Source organism: Peromyscus californicus, unplaced genomic scaffold, assembly GCF_007827085.1.
Source record: "Peromyscus californicus insignis strain IS unplaced genomic scaffold, ASM782708v3 Scaffold_13__1_contigs__length_99412109, whole genome shotgun sequence".
In the NCBI taxonomy this organism is placed as follows: domain Eukaryota; kingdom Metazoa; phylum Chordata; class Mammalia; order Rodentia; family Cricetidae; genus Peromyscus; species Peromyscus californicus.
In genome coordinates, this window is record NW_026294424.1 from 60,240,201 (window position 1) to 60,257,590 (window position 17,390).

The window sequence follows — 17,390 nt, forward strand, 5'->3', positions numbered from 1 at the left end:
GTCACCCTGCTGTGCTGATCTACAATGCATCCTGCCTGTCTGACTGTCTTTGGTGCCCATCACCTGACCTTTACCCCCCCCCCCATTGTCATACTGTCCTCAACCTCTAGTAATTACTATTCTACCCTTTAATACTCTGAAATCAACACTCTTGAGCTTCAAATATAAGATAAAATATTCAGTATTTGATTTTCAGGGCTTGCCTCATCTCACTTCACATATTATACTGTTCTGTCCAGTTTGGTGCAAAATGAAAGGGTTTCACAGGGTCTGATCACATTCTATTGTGCATATATGTGTGGGGCGGGTATCATGTCTTCTTTTTGTTTTGTTTTTCTTTTTTCTGTATCATATCTTCTTTACTCAGTCACATGATCCTTAAAATTCAAGTGAAAAATAAATAGTAACTTAGTTTTTCATATTTCCTTTCTTTAGTTATAAAAGTATTTAAATGCTAGAACAATGTATAATAAGATATGACATTTCACAAAGTAATCCTATATCCATTGTACTATATGCTGAATATTAGGGCAAGGATCTTTGTTAAAAATCATATCTTACCTTTTTCATAAAGTGAATGAAATGTAGATGCCAGAATATTTTGAATTTTTAAAACCAAAACACACCCAGGGGATAGAGCTCAGTTGGTCAATGCTTATCTAGCATGCATGAAGCCCTGGGTTCAATCCCCAACACCATATCAACTGGGTATGACACACCTGTAATCCCAGCTTTTGGGAGGACGAAGGCAGGAGGATTAGAGGCTCAAGGTCATCTTCAGCAGCACAACAAGTTCAAGGCCAGCCTAGGCTACATCAAACCCTATCTCAAAAGAAGGATAAAAGAAAGCCTTGTAAAAGCAGTGTTCCTGGTGAAATTATTGGTTCAAGTAGACTCTTAAGGCTCGCCACAGTTAGCCTTGCTGAAGGAACACTTCATTTTGAATCTATTGAGTTTTGTGCAGGGCATTCTCCGGACTGGTTTGTTGTGGTTATAATGTAATTACACAGACAATTCATTGGTATCTATTCCAAACTTGTGTGCTCCATGTTATTTTCCCTCCTTAATCCATGCAAATTTGGATTTGGATGCCATTGGAGCTGGGCATGGTGGTGCATGCCTTTAATCCCAGCACCGGGGAGGTAGAGGCAGAGGCAGGACGATCTCTGTCAGTTCAAGGCCAGCTTGATCTACAGAGTGACTTCCAGGACAGCCAGAGCTGTTACACAGAGAAACCCTGTCTCAAAAAACCAAAACCAAACCAAAATAACAACAAAAATATGTTGGAAATGTGAAAAAAAGTTGAGGACAAAAGTGTTGTAATGAAAATCAACCACAGGCTGGGCACGGTGGCACACACCTTTAACCTCAGTACTCAGGAAGCTGAGTCAGATAGGTCTCTGTGACGTCCAGCCCAGCTGGAACTACATAGTGAGACCCTGTCTCAAAACAAAAACAAAATACAGTCACTATAGTTTCAAGTATACTGAGGCCCGATGCTTAAGATGACCCAGTGAAACCCTTTACATCTCATATTCCTTTGTGCATTTCTGTAACAAGCATCAGTGGAACTGGACATAGTTTCCTGTGTCCAGGTTAAATTTAAGCAAGTAATCAAATATTACATAGCTAAATTATACCAGTACTCGAAGTCACATGTAAGGAATATTAATTTATAAATATTTCACATATTCTAGCTCCTGAGGGAAAATCATTCTTTTAAATTCCTTCGGCAGGCAGAAAGCCCTAGGTATCTAAGTTTGAATTCTATGCCATCTCCACTTCAATGTTCCGATCATGTTACCGAGTGTGACTCAGACAAAAGCTGCCTATTTTTATTTTCCAGCTTTCACAATGATTGAATCCACAGACTTATCCCTATGGTTACCTGTTTGCACTGTACACTGAAATTTAATATGTTTCTCAGCAGCCTTCACTTCCGATACGGCAAGTCCACAATGAGGCCACAAACCAGAAGTAAGAGCCAAAGAAGCAGGATTATAACCATTTATACACATGATTAAAATAACCAGTAACCATGGATTTACTAACACAGCTATTTGCTGTGGTTGATATATTGTGCATGCCAATAAACTTATCTGGAGTCAGAGAACAGAACAGACACTAGACAGACATAGAAGCCAGGCAGGGTGGCACACACCTCCAATCCTGGGATTTGAGATCTCATGTTTTGCTTGGGAGAGACACACGCCTTTAATCCCAGGAAGTGATGGCAGGAAGCAGAAAGGTATATAAGGCGTGAGGACCAGGAACTAGAGGTCTTTTTTAAGCTTTTAGGCTTTTAGCAGCAGTTCAGCTGAGATCCATTCCTGTGGAAACTCAGAGGCATCTAGTTTGAGGAAACAAGATCAGCTGAGAAGTCGGCAAGGTGAGGTTGGCTGTGGCTTGTTCTGTTTCTCTGATCTTTCAGCATTCACCCAAATACCTAGCTCTCAAGTCTTTTTTTTTTTTAATTGATAAGACCATTTAAGAGTTGTGTTACAGTTTGCCTAAGTTTTACTTAGGGAGTATGGGTTTTCTTGTTTAATCTCATTTTCAGTGTAGGAAAGTGTCACACAATGAACTACTATGTAAAAAAAAAAAAAGTTCCTCAAATTATATCCTGAAAGTTATACTTAAAAGTTTATAGCTATCTATTGTTTTATATTCCCTACAGATTGTACTGTATACTGTGTAATATACAATAAATAGATTATGACCTTCAAGACACCTTTCATGTTTGTGACCTTCTGAGACAATAGCGTTTTACTAGCATCTTAGAATAAAAAGGTACGTAATAAAATGAAAATAAAGATCTAGCACAACTATTTTAGAGTGTGTGCTTTGTATCTAGAAATCAGGAGGAAGGTCTATGTAGGTATGTACACAAATGTCTATAATCAAAACTAAAGGGTGCCAAAACATCACGTTCTCGATACCAGGTCCCTAGTCAGGTCTGTGTATTTACTTTTTGCTCTCAGCACTGAACACAACAACAAGCACACTGTAAGATTTAACACATACTTGTTCACATCAGGGGGAAGAGGCATGTCATAGAAAATGATTCTTTTGATTCATTACCAGTTCTCCCAGGAGCTGTCGTGGGACACATTTCCTAACCTTCGTTATAAAACATGCTACGTGGCTAATTCTGGCCAATGGAAATCAAGCAAAGGTGATGTGTGCATGCATCTTCCTAGTACTGTCCTTGAAAGGCATGGTGAGCACGCCTTCTTCCTTCCCACCCTCCCTTTATGTATCACTGTCTGCAAACGGGCACGGGATGAGCCATCTTACACTAGCTTGACAAAGATACATGCCTTAGATGAAACCCCTAGGAAGATCCTGGGTCCGTGATAACTTTGTGCAGGAAGTCTAACTATTAGACTAACAGGATGAGGAAGAGGAGGAGGAAGGTTAAGATAGAGTCTTACTGTGTAGTCTGGGCTGGCCCGGAACTCCCTATATAGAGCAGGCTGGACTCACAGAGATTTGCCTGCCTCCACCTCCCGAGCGCTGGGATGAATGATAAGTACTACCAAACCAATGCCAACAGGATTTTGAGTGGAAAACTTCTGCTGTGTTTAAGCCCACTGTGCTGAGATCTCTGTCTCAGCAGCTAAACTTACATTCCAACAAAGGCAAATGTAGAAAAGGCAGAGATTTTGTACTTTGCTGGGTAGACAGAAGGAGAGACATTTCAAGGCAAAGAGAAGCCTCATGGGAGTGCAGGCCTGTGATCCCAGCCCTGGGGAGGTTGAGGCAGAAGAATCAGGATCTGAGTTTGGAGTTGGGGTTGGGGTGGGGTAGAGGGAAGAAAGAGGAAGGAGAAAGGGAAGCCACAACGGGAAGCCATAGCACGTAACACACACACACACACACACACACACACACACACACACACACACACACACACACACACACACACACACACACGGTAGGCAAGCTTGAAGATGCCAAGCCATTAAAGATGGAAAAGTACCAAGGGCCATCTACCAGAAGACCTTGCCTTTCCCAAAGGTTTGGAATTTACCGTGTACTAAGATACTGCACGGCAGGTGCACAGCAGGATGGAAGATTCAAATATCCTATCACGACCGGCATGCAAAGCAAGAGGGATCATCAATCTAGTTTATAGAAGGAGCAGAAAGGTCAAAGGACTTCCTATAAACTAGATTGATGGAGTAACTAGAGTTTTTCACACGGTGGCCTTTGGGCTAATTGCATTGGGATTACAAGAGTTACAGGGAAAAAAAAAATTGCAAAATCTCGAGTCCCATGCCCAGACTCAGAATCCTTGATGATGGGTGCAGAGATCTCCAGCTTAACGAGGACCTCAGGTGCCTGAGGATTAAACCACGGAACTACACCTGAGATTCTTCAAAGCATCTCTGAGAGTTCACGAAGGAGATCAAGCCAAGGTGCTCAGGGACCCCGGCTTGAGTTTCCAAGGGGGACTGAACGGGTGTCACCGCCCGCCCGCCCGCCCGCGAGGGGGGACAAGCAACTGGTGAGAGGAAGCCAGGAGCGTAGGTACCACCCTCCCCTCGGGGTTGCCATGGAGATCCGGGCCCTGCTGGGCCGGCCAAAGCCTCCGGGCCCAGCGGGAACCCCGCGCCTCTCTCTCTCTCCCTCTGCGGCCCGAAGCCCCTTCAGGCGGCCCCACGAGCTCAGGTGCGGACCGAGGAGCGAGCCCTCGGGGACCCCGAGAGCGGAGGGCGCGACCCCGAGGAGCGGCGTCCCCCTCCCCCGCCCGGAGCCGGCGGGTGGCGTGGCTGCACTTGAAAGAAACGGCCTCCGCGGGCCGCCGCCTCCCGGGGCTCCCGAGGGCCGGGTACCGCCCCCAGCACCCCAAGTACAGCGGCTGCCAGCCCCGGGAGACATCCCACCCCAGCCAAGGGCGGGTTCGCGGAGAAGGTGACAGGGCGCTCAGTCCCTTGGATGCTGGTGATGCGAGGCCAGGGCCACCTTAGGACCCGTGTGTGTGTGTGTGTGTGTGTGTGTGTGTGTGTGTGTGTGTGTGTGTGTGTGTGTGTGTGTGTGTGTGTGTGTGTCCCCAGTGGGTTGTGGCAGAATCCTCTCCTTTCAGGGGACCCAGACCTCCAGCCGGCCCTCCCATCCCCGAGGGCAAGTTTTCCTTGCAGATGAAGTATGGGATGTTGGGGTGGGCTAGTCCATGCCACGCCCCCCCCACACACACACTGGGGTCTATGGTCACCCAAAGGGGACCGCCAGGAGAGGGGCTGCAGGGACAGTGATGTACTGAGACCACCTTTTCTTTTCGCAGAGACGATGCTTAAGGCTACAAGGACAGCAGTCTCCTGGACCACCTGAATTGCACTTGAACCTTGAGTTATGACATCAGGGGCGAATATGCTGGACCCCCAAAGTGAACTAGAGTTTTTTAACCAAGACAATATGGAGGAGATCTCCCAACTCGCTGCCCTGGAGATGTCAAGGGAGGTAATAGCCAGGAAGAACTCTTCAACCATTGCCCTGGAAAAAGCTTACTATCCAGACTCCGTGTACGTTATGGCAGCGAACATTTTTCAGGGTATTCAAATCGAAAAGTCGCCAGACAGAGTCATAATAAAGTACGGGAATGAACCCCTGCCGTGCTGGTTCCAATCTGAGGATGAATCTTTTCAGCGTTTGTCCTATGAGCTGGCTTTCAGTACCCTGAAGTGTGAGTAATACCAGTCTTGAAGGTCAGCGCTAAAAGAAAATAGCTAAGCCAGGCATGGTGGCCGATGCTCAGTTCAAGGCCATCCTGGGCTACAGGGTGAGATTCTGTTTCAGAAAACCAAAGAAAAAGAAAAGTGTCGGGGTGGGGGGGGAGAAAGCAAGGAAATTTCTAGAATGCAGAGTGCACCACCCTAGCCCCTCAAACATACTGAATTTTGTTTTGTTTTTTACACGTGTATATCTTTGGCCAATTACAGCTGTCTAAATGGGTGAGTCCTAGTGAAATTAGAAGAGTTTCCCCGCACCTGTCCTTAGACAGTTTGTAGTGCAGTCATTAAAATGAACAGGAGTCGGCCTGTAATCCCAGCTGCCGAGCCAGGACTTGGTGTTCCAAGCTAGGATGGGCTGGATAGCCAGACCCTTCTCAAAAAGAAAAAGAAAAGAACAAACTTCTCTCCGTCTCTTTCTGTGTGTGTGTGTGTGTGTGTGTGTGTGTGTGTGTCTTTCTCTCTCTATGTCTCTCTGTCTCAGTCAGTCTGTCTGTCTGTCTCTCATGCAGTACTACACTCCGATGCTTCACTACATTCTTGTTATATTTACATCTTTTATTTTAAGTTTATGAGGTATCACAAATATACGGGAGACCGGGGAGAGAAAAGGATGAAGGAAGGTACAGTCTTTAAAAAGTGAATACTGCAGTTAAGTCAACCCCAATCGTGATTATCCAATTCTTAGCCAATAGCTTTAATCTGGAAAGCCAAATTTAAGTAGAATTCTCCTTTCTAATTTGTCTCCAAAGTGCTGGACTCAAGTTTCCTGAGCCCCTTCACGATAGTTAACATCATCTTTGGAGGTAGGCCACAACCAGATGTGGGCTCTAGGAGGAGAGCTGTCAGGAGGTTTCTTATGTAGATTATTTTTATTTTATGTACATGGGTGTTTTGCTTGAATGAATGGGCACTACATGTGTGCAGTACCAGAGGAGGCCAAAAGAGGGCGTCAGATCCCCTGGAACTGGACTTAGGCGGGTACTAGTAAAGGAACCTAGATCCTTTGGAAGGGCAGCAAGCGCTCTTAACAGCTGAGCCAGCTCTTCAACCCCCTGGAGTTGTATTTTATACTAATTGCTACTATAAACTTGACACTGGTTTGTAAAACTAGATTTAGGTCCAGAGAGACAGTTCAGAAATGTTTGAACATCAGCAGCAAGGCTCAAATGATGAGTGGATGTCCAAGAGATCACTTGGAAGAGGTTAATAGCATTTTTTATGATTTCTTTAGTACTAGAAGGCCTTGTAGAGAGGAGGAAGTAAAAAAAAATGTTGGGTAAATTAAAATGTTCCTGTTGATTAATTAGACATAAATGTACCTTGTCAGCAAATATGATGCTGTTCAACTCTGAAGCCAGGAATTTGTTGTCACAGAGAAGAAAATGTAATGTCTAAAGCAGTGACCCCCAACCTGTGGGTCACGGCCCCTTCTGGAATCAAACGACCCTTTCACAGGGGTTGCATATCAGATATTTACATTACAGTCCAGAACAGTAGTAAAATTACAATTATGAAGTTAGGGGTCACCACAACGTGAGGAACTTAAAGGGTTGAGCTGCAGCCTTAGGAAGGTTGAGAACCACTGGTCTAAAGCATCATTACTTTTCAACTCCTTGTTTTCTTGTGCTCATGATTTTTGTGGTTTTTTTTTTTTGTTGTTTGTTTGTAGTTTGTTTTCGAGACAGGGTTTCTCTATGTGGCTGTCCTAGAACTCACTCTGTAGACCAGGCTGGCTTTGAACTCAGAGAGCTACACCTGCCTCCGCCTCCTGTATGCTGGAATTAAAGGCATGTACCATCAATGCCCAGCCTGATTTTTTTCTTTTAGATTCTGTTTTTGTCTCCCACACTTTCCCCTCATTACGATTCTGCACTTTGCACCAAGAGTCAGTTGTACAACTTTGCATTTTCTCCTGGAACAGTGAAATGCAGCTTGATTAGCTATGTTAATTAATTGGTATTTAATGTTAATCCAATTGTAGGCAGTTTTCCTAATAGAATGTTGAACCTCATTTTTAGAAACCAATAATAAAAGCTTGAATTTTTCTACATAAAAGTAAATCATCAATTACACGATTGTTTTTGTACCAGTAACATGCAGATGTATAGTAGATTATAGTGTCTTCTGCCCAGTACTGTTTTCTGTTTTCTGAAAGGGCCTTGTGACTGATTTTTCTTACTGACCCAGATAATCTTACTCAGATAATTATTGTCCTCAGCCTTTACAAACTTGCTCATTATTTATTTTTCAGGGTCTTGCCATGCAGCCTAGTCTATACGATAGGCTCTGGGTTTGATCCCTCCAGCACCATATTAAAAACAAACAAACGAACAAATCAGAATTCCAGTATAGTGAGTTTTCCAAGATAAATGCCTAGTACTTTACTTTAAAAATTCTGAGAGTTCTTGTGCATTTTATTTTATCTTCTGTGTTATCTGTGTTCTACAAATGTTTTCATGTGACAGTGTACACTCACACTCTGCTTTAACATTTTAGGTTCCAAGAGTCACAGTTTAGAAAGTAGATTTCAATTTTTTTTTAATGACTCTTGCCAAAGACAATCACTTCTGTGCTGTCTTTGGTATTATTCAGAAAGCATTAACTTTGAGTAGTATCTGAAATAAATATGACATCCTTACATTGAGATACCAATTTAAACACTAACTATACTATAGTAAAGCTATAACTAAACAATAATAGATATCATATGTTCTATGTGTAAGCTCTTTCAAGGGAGTCTATTTCTCTGACTCCCCTTATGGCTCAGTGTGATACTTCTTCAAATGAAGACCACCATTAGATCCTCTTTGTCAAATTAACCCCAAGGTAATCCACTCTCCTCAAACTCACAGAGATCCTCTTGCCTCTGAGAGGGCTGGGATTTAAGTCGTACATCACTACACCCAGCTCCCAGCTCCTCAGGTCAATTTTTGATGAAACAAGATAGTTATTAATAAAGTCTGTTCCTCTAAAATAGAAATTGAGCCGGGCGGTGGTGGCGCACGCCTTTAATCCCAGCACTTGGGAGGCAGAGGAAGGAGGATCTCTGTGAGTTCGAGGCCAGCCTGGTCTACAAAGTGAGTTCCAGGAAAGGCGCAAAACTACACAGAGAAACCCTGTCTCGAAAAACCAAAAAAAAAAAGAGAAATTTGACCTTTGTCAAAATAGAGTTTGAGTAGTTAATTTTAAGAAGAATCTCCACATACTTCAAAGGAATATAGATTTTTTTTTAAAAAGGAGTGGGAGTTGGATGTACCTATTATTCCAGCACTTAGGAGGCAGAGGCAGGAGGATTGCCTTAAGTTCAAAGCAAGTCTACATTACATACCCATACCCTCTCTAAAAAAGCCAAATAAATAAATAAATAAGAAAAGCCTGTGAAACAATTTCTTGAAAAATGTATGAACAACAAATAAATGTTTTAAAAAGCTTGAGGAAGAGAAACTCCTGAAATTGCTAATCTTTTTCCCAAATTGTGTTTCTCCAACTTCTCTAAGTGTATATAGTAGTTGATGAATTTCACTCCCACAAATAGACCATAGCATTAACCTGGACATTTTGGACTTTTGTAATCAGCCAATGAATAACCCAATAAATGCTTAACATACGGTTCAGTTCTAGCTTTTGTGACTTAGTAATTATAGCTAAGGGTTTTCAAGACCACTCTTCAACAATTGCCTAAAAGGGTTTGTAGAACCCAGCAAGTATTTTATATGCATGGTTTAGTACAACAAAAGGATACATAGTAAATTAGCAAGCAGTATGCACACATAGGGCAGAGTCCAGGAGAGACCAGATACAAAGGGCACATTGTCCCTTCCCGAGGAAATCTCATGACAGAGCTTGATGTCTGACCGTGGGAAGGAGACATTGCTAATGAGGGGAGCTCACCTTGTCCTGGCTGTGTAGGGTTCATATTGAGATTTGTTCTTAAAGGAGTGCGTTCTTCAGCTGTGGTTGACTGACCGGTTACTCAGACTCTGACTTCTGTAAAGGTCAAGATAATACGGTGTGGCACGAGGTCCAAGGTAAACAAAGAAAGTTTGGACCAGGCAAGTTATTTCAAGCGTTTAAAGGCAACCTCCTAAGCCACTCAAGGGCTGGATCTTTCTTCCTAATGTGAGGTTTGTCTTCTAAAGGCTGTCGGGTACTTGTTGATTGTGTTGTGATTTGTTAGGAAGATGAGCTAGAACTCCAATAACCGCTTCAGCTGTCACCCACGAGTCCAGGCAGTTCTCTTCAGCGACAGTAACAGTACTTCATACTTGTTTAGTCTTTTTTTTTTTTCACAAAGCACCTAATTTCATTTGATATAAATGGGAAGAATATTCTCATTACAAATGAAAGAAAATGGAGGAAGCTCAAGGAGAAATTAAATGGTATGCCTGAAAAGACAGCAAGGGGAATAAAAAGAGAAATGCACCGTCTGGCCGGGAGAGTAACACCACCTATCCATAGCTCCAGTTTTCTATGGCCCCACATTGTTTTATTTTGACTGTATAGTTATTTTGCGTTTGTTAGTGGCTGTTCTAATTGTTCTCAAAAGACTAAAATAATTTTGTCAAGTTTCCTTTTCTTGCCCAAAACATAGAATACATTGAATAAAGTACAGCTATTGTTTAAACTGATATTTCAAGGTAAGAATGTCGTATAACTTTAGATACGTAAAGTTAATGTCTTCTGCGCAACACCAAAGGCAGGCAGAGGTGATTGTTTTGGCGGGAGTCCTAGAGAACAGGTGTAATGCTGGCGAAACCACGTTCTGTTTTCCTTCATTCTACCCCTGGGATTTATAGCAACTCCAGTGGTCAAAGTTTTATAGCCTACACACGTCTTTCATGTTAGAAGTCCTTCATGGTTATGGAAATTCTATAAATTTTACTTATAAATGAAATGAGAGTGTTATTTTGTATACAGAGCTGGTGGCTTAAATATGTATAATGTTTCCTAAAAGATTTCCTATGAAAATTATAGTCTCCACTTCAAAATTAGTCTTCTGTGATTTTCTAATTTCCCAAATAACGATTAAAATTCATTGTCTACATTATAAATAATAGGTTTTTTATGAATGTTGAATGAATCAAGACTAGGCCTTTCTTCCTGTTTGCCTAACTAAAATATATATGATGTTCATAGTTTAAGTCTATCAAAAGTACTCATGAATCCAGGGGAGGGTTGAAAATATGTTAAACTGTTTCTGCTTAGCACCTATGAAGTAATTATTCTGTTCTCTGTTTGGACTGTTGTCCTTATTAAGATCCTTATATGGTAATTCCTGTCATTTGGATCTTAGGTTAAATATTTCATCTGTGTCTTCACTAGTAAGTTTTACCAGATACTTAAGTTAAAATTATGTCTAATAAAAGTCATGTAAAAGAATAGAGGAAGATAAAACACTTCCAATTCCTAAGGCTAGCAATAACCCTGATAATTAACACCACACGGATGTTAAAAGAAAGTACCTTGCTTATAAACAGAAAATCCAGAACAAAATATTAACACTACTTAATAACTAATACAACATATCAGCAATACTTAAAGCTGAAAAGAGCAAGGCTGTTGAACATCTTTCATTTTTTTAATGTACATGGTTGTCTTGCGTGCATACATGACTGTGTGCCATGTACACACAGTGCCATCGGAGGCCAGGAGAGAGTACCAGATTCCTCTGGAAATGGAATTCCAGAGCCAAATGTGAGTCACTGTCCGGGTGCTGGGAACCTCTGGAAGGGCAGCCAGGGCTCTTAACTGCGGAGTCATCTCTCCAGGCCTGCCGTTTAATGTTACTAGTTATATCTTCTTCAACGTCTTTCAAAGGTCCTAAGTTAAAAGTTAAAATTCCTTTATGACTACGTTGGTGATGCTTTAACTATGAGTCTCTGTAAAGCCTGAACTATATGAGCCCGGGATTCATGACGATTATAAATATTTCACTTGCTGTTGCAATTTATGTCTTTATGAGGAGTTGAGGTACATTTTAGATGTGAAGGTAATTTTACAACATTATTTCAAGTGTATTTAATTCAAAGGTCTTTATTTTAAGATTTGATATTTTGGGTAATAGACTTTTCCCTTGTCTTGCAGATCAAGATATTTTGGAAACTATATTAATAGACAGCTATATCTTCCCAAGCACCAAAATAGTAAGTAAACAACTTTTAAAATTAGTCTGCCTTGCCAGTGGTGGTGGGCACGCCTTTAATCCCAGCACTTGGTGGGAGGCAGAGGCAGGTGGATCTCTGTGAGTTCAAGGCCAGCCTGGGCTACAGAGTGAGGTCCAGGAAAGGTGCAAAGCTATACAGAGAAACCCTGTCTCGAAAAACCAAAAAAAAAAAAAAAAAAAAAAAAAAAAAGAAAAGAAAAAAGAAAAAGAGTTAGTCTGCCCCATTATTACCTTTTAGAAAGTATGAAAATTCCCTGAGATCTAAATAATAGTTTGCCTCGTGTTGAGACCTCTTTAAAATATATGTTCTTTCCTACTTCTAATACTTGCATTTTGACCCTGGCCCTGTTATTTTGACTCATATACCCCAAATTGTCTTTTTGGAGAAGCTTTTCTTCTCAAACTAGATTTTTCCCCCCTTTGAAGACCTTTTCTTAGCTGGGCGGTGGTGGCACATGCTTATAATGCTAGCTCTCAGGAGGCAGAGGCAGGTGAGTCTCTAAGTTTGAGGCCAGCCTACAGAGTAAGTTCCAGGACTGCACAGAGAAACCCTGTCTTGAAAAACAAACAAACAAACAAAAAAGATCATCACTATTTCTAAATCTAACCATACTATGTAATCATGTTCTTGTTCTGTTATAAAAAGTAATGGAATACAAAGCATTACTGTTACCCATATTCGCTCTTACCCTCAGGGGATCAGACCCAAGGCTTCCTTCAGGCTAGGCAAGCATCTACTCCTGAGTTGTGTCTCAAGCCTTGGGATATTGTTTCTTTAGTCCTCTTCCTGTGTGTTTCCCCTCGGTAGCCAGATCAGTTGAGCAGTCTTATTATTGTGATGCTGTACGATTTCCAAGATAGAAAATTTCAACCCCGTGTCCTTCCCGATAATGAAGAGTCCATATCAGAAGTTCAAGAAGTAGAGAGCCTTCTTAACAGGTAACTACAGGTAAAAAGGACATTCATCCAAAACCAACATTAGCATTTTTATTTACAAAATTTATGTAGTATAATTTATAGAGACCTATGTCTCAAATATTTATGAAAAGATAACAAAGTACCTTGAGTTCCTTTACAAACAGTCTTGAATAGTTTGAATAACTAACTTTAGAGCAAATTGTTTTAAGATGTTGAATTGTATGATCCAGTGTGTAAATGTGGGAAATCATTACAAATTTCTAATAGTTTTAGTATATGCATAAACTAAACTTAATTTGAAACAACTAACTTGTTTCTTTAATTGATGTCTTTACAAAAAAAATCTAACTTATAACAAAGGAGAAAATTCCAACACTATACAAAATTTCACTGTTCTGCCAAACTAAAAGAAGTCTGTCTAGTTAAGAACAAGCTGATGTGTTCTAGTTTCCTCTTTATCCTAAAGATGAACAAGAGACTGCCATGTGGATCATAAGTAAGTACTCATCTGGAAGGGTGGCTAGGAAGGATAACAGATTAGCAGTGGAGTTAGAACTGGACACATGGTAAGTATGTCCTGTGTGTTAATGCTACTGTGTGTTATGTTTTGATGCTGGCCCCAGAGTTCAGATGTTGAGATCTTAATTCTCATGTAGCAGTGTTGGGAGGTAGAACCGTGTGAGGGGTGCATTAACAACTAGGGCTTTGCCCCAGGGGGGCACCAGTGACATTATTTTTAGTTGTACCCTTTTTATTTTTTCTCCTTTTCTTTTGAACACATATATACACGGGTGCATATATATGAGCACAGGTGTTTACATGTGGAGGTTAGAGGTCAATTTCCTATGCCTTCCTCAGTCACTCCCTTCCTTATTGTTAGGCACACGGTCCCTCACTGAACCTGGAGCTCACTGACTCTTGTCAAAGTAGCTGGGCCAGCAAGCCCCAGCAATCCTCCTGGCTCTGCTTCCTGAGCATTGGAATTACAGGCATGGGGTGCCGCCCCTGGCTTTTTCGTGTGGGGGACTGGGGGTTTGAACTTAGGTCCTCATGTTTGTACAATATGCAATTTTCATACTCGGCCATCTTCCTGTCTTCATTATTTTTCCTTGGAAATGGGGTCTCATGTACCCCAGAATGGCTTGGAACTGCTTATGCAGCTGAGAATGACTTCGTCTGACCCCCCTCCCACCATCTCCTAAAGGCTGGGGTTCTATAGGTTTCTGCACATACACACACACACACACACACACACACACACACACACACACGCACGCACGCACGCACGCACGCACGCACGCACGCACACACACACACACACACGCACGCACGCACACATGCAAGTACGCACACATTTTCTCAGCCATCATAACTTAGTCTCAGTCTGGCTAATGGGAGCTCAGGTTAGCTGAATTAGCCAGAAAAGCCACAGCACTCCAAGAAAGGCCAGTGTGTGGTTTCATCATGGATAGATTGGTGACACTTCTAGGGAGGGGCCTGCTTTAGGAGGCCAGAGAAATCAGGTTTTACTGCTTAATGAAGGACTCCTGATCCCTGGATATTTTCTTTTCCTCATAATTCACAGCATCCTCCTTTGGACCATAACACAGATATGGCTGCATTGCTACCCATATAGTCCCACCCGACCCCAGGTTTATATGAAACTGGGTCTGGTGGTACATGCCTGTAATCTTGGGAGACTGAGACAGAAAGATCGTGTGAGTCAGGCCAGCATGAGCTACACAGTGAGACCCTGATTTTTAAAAAAACCGTCATAAAATGCAAACCTTATCCAAAATTAGTCAGTCACATTATACTCATATTTACAATATTCTATCTAAGGAATGCCGTATTTAATAGTTGAATTGTAGAGAACAGCAGAGTGATTCAGGGAAAAAAATATGTATAAAGATAAAGGTATACGGGGCTGGAGAGATGGCCCAGTGTTAAGAGCACATATTGCTCTTGCAGAGGACCTGAGTTGGGTTCCTAGCACCCACTTGGATGGCTCACTACCTGTAACTTCAGCTTCAGGGGACCTGATGTTATCTTCTGATCTCTGCCAACACCACCCTCATGTGCACAATGCCCCCTTCTCAAACACACATAAAAATAACTGAAATTTTAAAAATGAAATCTCTAAAAAAGATACTCAATGGTATTTTTTTAAATGCTATGTTGCTGAAGTTGGTTTCAAACTCTTAAGCTCAAGTGATCCTCATACCTCAGTCACCAAGTGCTACCATGCCCAGCCAAACCGAAATACTTTAATTAAGGGTCCTCACTCTCCAGAAGCTGTCCTCAGCTTGAGCAAGAATGGCCAGTGTTCCCATAGAGGGAGTTCTCATCTGGGAAGAAGTGGAGTTAGGATGGAAAGGTGGAAGGAGCTTGACTTCTTTTTTTAAAGATTTATTTATTATGCATACAAGTGTTCTACCTGCATGAATACAGGCAGGCCAGAAGAGGGCACCAGATCTAACTACAGATGGTTGTGAGCCACCATGTGGTTACTGGGAGTTGAACTCAGGACCTCTGGAAGAGCAGCCAGTGCTCTTAACCTCTGAGCCATCTCTCCAGCCCGAGCTTGGCTTCTTTAAGCCTCACCCTTTATATCACTCATCTTCCTTTCTGTCTCGATCTCTCTCTCTCTTTGCAGTTCTGTCTTCTACTCCACATGGGAAAGCCCGGTTGTTGCACCCTAGTGCCTGAGTGTTTATGGTATAGTCTTGTGGCTACTTTCTTTTCTTAGACTAACAGATTAGTTCTGTAGTCTAATTCTAAATTCTTATCAGAGGATTTCCAAACTGTTCAGCCTCAGGTCTTCCATATTATAATTAAGGCACTATCATCTACCTAAATATTTAATTCACCTCTCCTTCCCCCTGCTACACTCTGTGATAGCTATGAATCCAATCCTGTGACTCCAATTCCAAAACATGTGCTGAATCTGCTCATTTATTCCCATTTTGACTATTGCCGTCCAAACCCGTACACTATGAATAGACTCTTCATTGGATTCCCTGCCTATAATTCTTACTTTACCGTGCTCTGTACCATAGGGCAAGTAGAGTGAGGTTTGTTTATCTTTGAGACAAGATCTCATGTAACCCAGGCCAGCCTTGGACTTGCTGTGTAGCTGAGGCTGGCCTTGAACTCATGATTGTTTTGCCTCCACCACTCAGATGTTGAGATTATAGGTGTGCACACCCCCCACCCCGTCCAGCTAGAGTGATACATTTGAAAATGAATTATGTGGTCAAAATAGAATGTGGTGGATCAGACTTAGAAAATGTGAAAAAGAAACGAGGTAAATGTTCTGGCTGCTATGCCAGCATAAAAATTTGATCCCGAGAGGACAAAAACAAGTAAGTTAGTTGAGCCTTAAATAGTCTTGGCTTCGTGCCTAGAGGGACTTTCCAAATCATATATAGGAAGTGGGAACAACAGTCTTGCTGAGTTAAGAAAGCAGAGATCAGTTTTAAATGGTTGCCGTGACTTTTTTCTTATTCTAAGTGGCGATGCGTATTAAATGATTTGTGACGATTAAGCTAACTATGCAGGTAACTCACATTTGCTCAGATGTGTTTTTCTTATTTTCCCCAATTTTCTCATTGCCCATCATTACCCAGAGTGTGTCATTTGCCAAAATATCCCTTACACGATTCTTAAAAATGAGTTTTTCCTCTTGTGTTTTTTTCTGGCGTTTCTTGGAACCACTTTGACCGTTTAGCGTTTCTAGTGGAGAATCTGAAACAGCTTATCTGTATAGGGTCTGGTCTTACGTTTTCAAGAAGACTATCCCCAGACAGCAAGAAAATGTTCAGGAATGTCTGGAACTGGGGCCGATAGTGGCTTAGAAGCCCCATTGGGGTAAGTGGCTGATCACAGGGTAATTAAGGGACTGGCATTTTATCAGACTGACAGCTGCTTCTCTTGTCTCTATAATCTACTTGCTTATGGCTCCCCATGAACTTCTCACATATCAGATCAGTAGATGCTACTATAACCACTGCTGCTGCTGCCATAGACACCAGTAGGGCCAGCCTTAGGGGCCTTGCCCAGGAAAGCTGCTGAAGCTGTCACTAGAGATCTTACGGAAGGGGCCTCCACTGACTAGTGCCCCAGGAATGCCCTCAACACCCCAGCAGGGAACCCAAGACATCTGGGAAGATGTTCAACCTCCAAACAGTGCTTCGGATAGATGTGACTGTTTATGTTGCCTGGATGCATATCTATAGCCTTCTCTCTCCAGTCTGCCTTTAACAAAAACTCCCATACCTCCAGCTTTTTTAACTACCATTTCCCCATTTATGTACATTACCTTCCTCTACTTCATGACTAGCAACCTAGTACTGATCACTAGTCTCATCATGCTTTCTTCCCTTTCTTTCCACTCACATCCATAATAACTTAGTACACACAGTACGGTCAGTATCCCTTTACTCCCTAAAGCGGTTGGTACAAAGGAGTGATTGCTTTGCGGTCAACCACTACTCTGTTTCATCATGGGTTTACTGCTGCACGGGGACCAGTTTCAGACAACACGCAACTGTTGGGGAGAACCTGGGATAGAT

General features: G+C 42.1%; 1 protein-coding gene across 6 annotated transcripts in view; it reads left to right on the forward strand.

Moving 5' to 3' along the window:
* Positions 1 to 4,476: 4,476 nt before the first annotated feature.
* Positions 4,477 to 17,390, forward strand: part of Nsun7 (NOP2/Sun RNA methyltransferase family member 7) — a 43,519-nt gene continuing 30,605 nt past the window's right edge. For 2 of the 6 annotated variants that reach the window (XM_052735035.1, XM_052735037.1), the window contains exons 1-4: positions 4,477 to 4,674; positions 5,288 to 5,686; positions 11,820 to 11,878; positions 12,707 to 12,837. In XM_052735035.1, coding sequence (XP_052590995.1) covers positions 5,356 to 5,686; positions 11,820 to 11,878; positions 12,707 to 12,837 — 521 coding nt within the window. In that variant the 5' untranslated portion in view covers positions 4,477 to 4,674; positions 5,288 to 5,355. Of the gene's footprint in view, positions 4,918 to 5,287; positions 5,783 to 11,819; positions 11,879 to 12,706; positions 12,838 to 17,390 lie in introns of those variants that run through there. The other 4 variants (XM_052735036.1, XM_052735038.1, XM_052735039.1 and 1 more) reach the window with 4 other exon arrangements.